The sequence below is a fragment of the Micromys minutus genome, assembly GCF_963924665.1.
Source record: "Micromys minutus genome assembly, chromosome: 13".
NCBI lineage: Eukaryota > Metazoa > Chordata > Mammalia > Rodentia > Muridae > Micromys > Micromys minutus.
Genome location: NC_137982.1, coordinates 58869007 through 58871352, shown reverse-complemented (window position 1 = coordinate 58871352; position 2346 = coordinate 58869007). Strand labels below are relative to the sequence as shown.

Genomic DNA, 2346 nt, shown 5'->3' with positions numbered 1-2346 from the left:
ACACATAGGGGTCTTGGAAAAGTTGTTTTCTAAATTGCCCCCTTGCTTTTCAGTAAGGAGTATGACTTAAGTTCTTACTTCATTAGTACATATACTAAAAGTGGAACAATACAAAAATGATTATATTGATTTCTTCCTAAAAATGACACAAATTCGTGAAGGTTTTTGTATTTTAAAATTGCTCAATTATGCCACAAGGATATTTACTCAACTATGTTAATAGCAGATTTTTTTCATGGTAGCCAGAATCTTGAAATAGCACAGTTACTCCTCAATGAAAAATGGGTAAAGTGGTAGGAGAAGGTTGTTGGGAGAGGAAGCACCTTCATGAAGGCAATGGGAGGTGTAAAGGGGATAGGACTGGGGAAGGAAATAACATCTGAAATGTAAATGCAGAGAATATCCAATAAAAATAAAAAAAATAAAAAATATTGTCTATTAATAATTAATACAGTGGGATACTACTCAGTTATTAAAACAAAAACATCATAAAATTTGTAGGCAAGTGGATGGAACAAAAAATAATCTTGACTGCATTACCTGACACAAAAGGACACACATGTTGCTTCTTGGCATAAGTAAGAGGCTGTGTGTGTGTGTATGTATGTGTGTGTGTGTGTGTGTGTGTGTGTGTGTGTGTCTGTGTGTGTGTGTGTGTGTGTTATATCTGTTTAAACAATAAGGCAACCTAAGTTAGATTGGTCATATTTGGGGTATTCTGCTTCTCTTAGGGAAAATCATAAGTAGCAGTTATTTGTTTCCTCATTGTAAAAGCAAAACTTTCATATTAGGATCATCCAAACTGTCCATTTTACTCTTTCTCCAGTGATCTAAAGACACATGCTTGCTAATTTATTTGCAATCTGACTGAAATTTTGTGCTAAAAAATTTCCAAATGGCCCTTTTCATTTGAGCGTTTCTTAAGGTATAGATTAATGGATTTAGCATGGGAGTTATCATAGTATAAAAAATAGCAACTGCTTTATCAATGGGTAATGTAGCTGCAGGTCTCATGTACACAAATATGCATGGTACAAAAAATAAAACCACCACTGTAATGTGAGAAACACAAGTAGAGAGGGCTTTGCGCCTTCCTTCTGCACTTTGGTTCCTTAGGGAGTGAAGGATGACCAGGTAGGAGGCAAGCAATAGGAGAAAATTTAACAGACAGATGAAGCCACTGTTGGCAGCAACAAAGAGTCCTAGAATATGGGTATCAACACAAGCTAGATCAAGCAAAGGGTTCAGATCACACATAAAGTGGTCTATGACATTTGGGCCACAGAAAGGTAATCCGACAATGAAAAGAATTTGTATACCACCATGAAAAAGGCCTCCAGCCCATGACACTCCTACAAGGATGTTACAGAGTCGTCTGTTCATGATAGTTGCATAGTGCAGGGGTTTACAAATAGCTACATAACGATCATAAGCCATTACAGTAAGCAAGATGACCTCAGCACCTCCAAAGAAATGTTCTGCAAAAACTTGTGTTATGCATCCATTGAATTTAATAGATTTTCTTTCATGGAGTGAATCAACTATCAGTTTAGGTGTATTGACAGAGGAGTAGCAGGCATCAATAAAGGAGAGATAGGACAGGAAGTAGTACATTGGGGACCCCAAGGATTGGCTGTTTGTAATAGTGATAAAAATTAGCAAATTTCCCACCACAGAGAAGATATATATAACTAAAAACACAACAAATAAGACTTTCTGCATGGGTAGATTCTGAGTGAGTCCAAGAAGAACAAACTCGGTCACATTGTTTGCAGTTCCCATCTAGATTATCAAAGAGTAAATCATATTTTCTGGAAAAAAAGATACATACTTATTTTATATAATTTCTGTATTCTAATAATTAATTCTTTGGTTGTCTTAATTAATGAATTGTAACAAATTTTTCTTTTAATATTTCAGAAAGATTTATAGATTCTTATGTGTAGTTGCCTACTCAGTAGTTAGCTTAACTGAAAATAAATGTGAGAAATGCTTTTTCTAAGTATGCTAAATAAACTTACATATGCTGAATAATTTTGATGACTCTGAGCCTTTTAAATGAGTTCAGATTAAACTCAGAGAGAAAAGCAACTACACCAATATAGTGTTGTGTGTAGTAATTTAATTCAGTAACCATCAAATTATAGGTAATTCAACTAATTTATTGATTGAAAATGGTTAAAGTTTTTATCTTAGTAGAACTTTGGTACTATCATCATACTACAATACCTTGGCTGAAACAGACTGACATTCCATTATCAACAAAAGTTAGTTTAAATAGTCATGGTAATAAAATATTAATTTTACCTTCTTTAAAATTTACATATGAAAATACATGTGTTTTAA

General features: G+C 33.8%; 1 protein-coding gene across 1 annotated transcript; it reads right to left on the bottom strand.

Moving 5' to 3' along the window:
* Positions 1 to 852: 852 nt before the first annotated feature.
* LOC308429040 (olfactory receptor 4C46-like) lies at positions 853 to 1782 on the bottom strand (the record flags this gene model as incomplete). Its single annotated transcript, XM_080927686.1, has 1 exon — positions 853 to 1782. One exon carries the CDS (start codon positions 1780 to 1782, stop codon positions 853 to 855), a length of 930 nt encoding a protein of 309 aa, XP_080783812.1.
* Between the last annotated feature and the right edge of the window lie 564 nt (positions 1783 to 2346).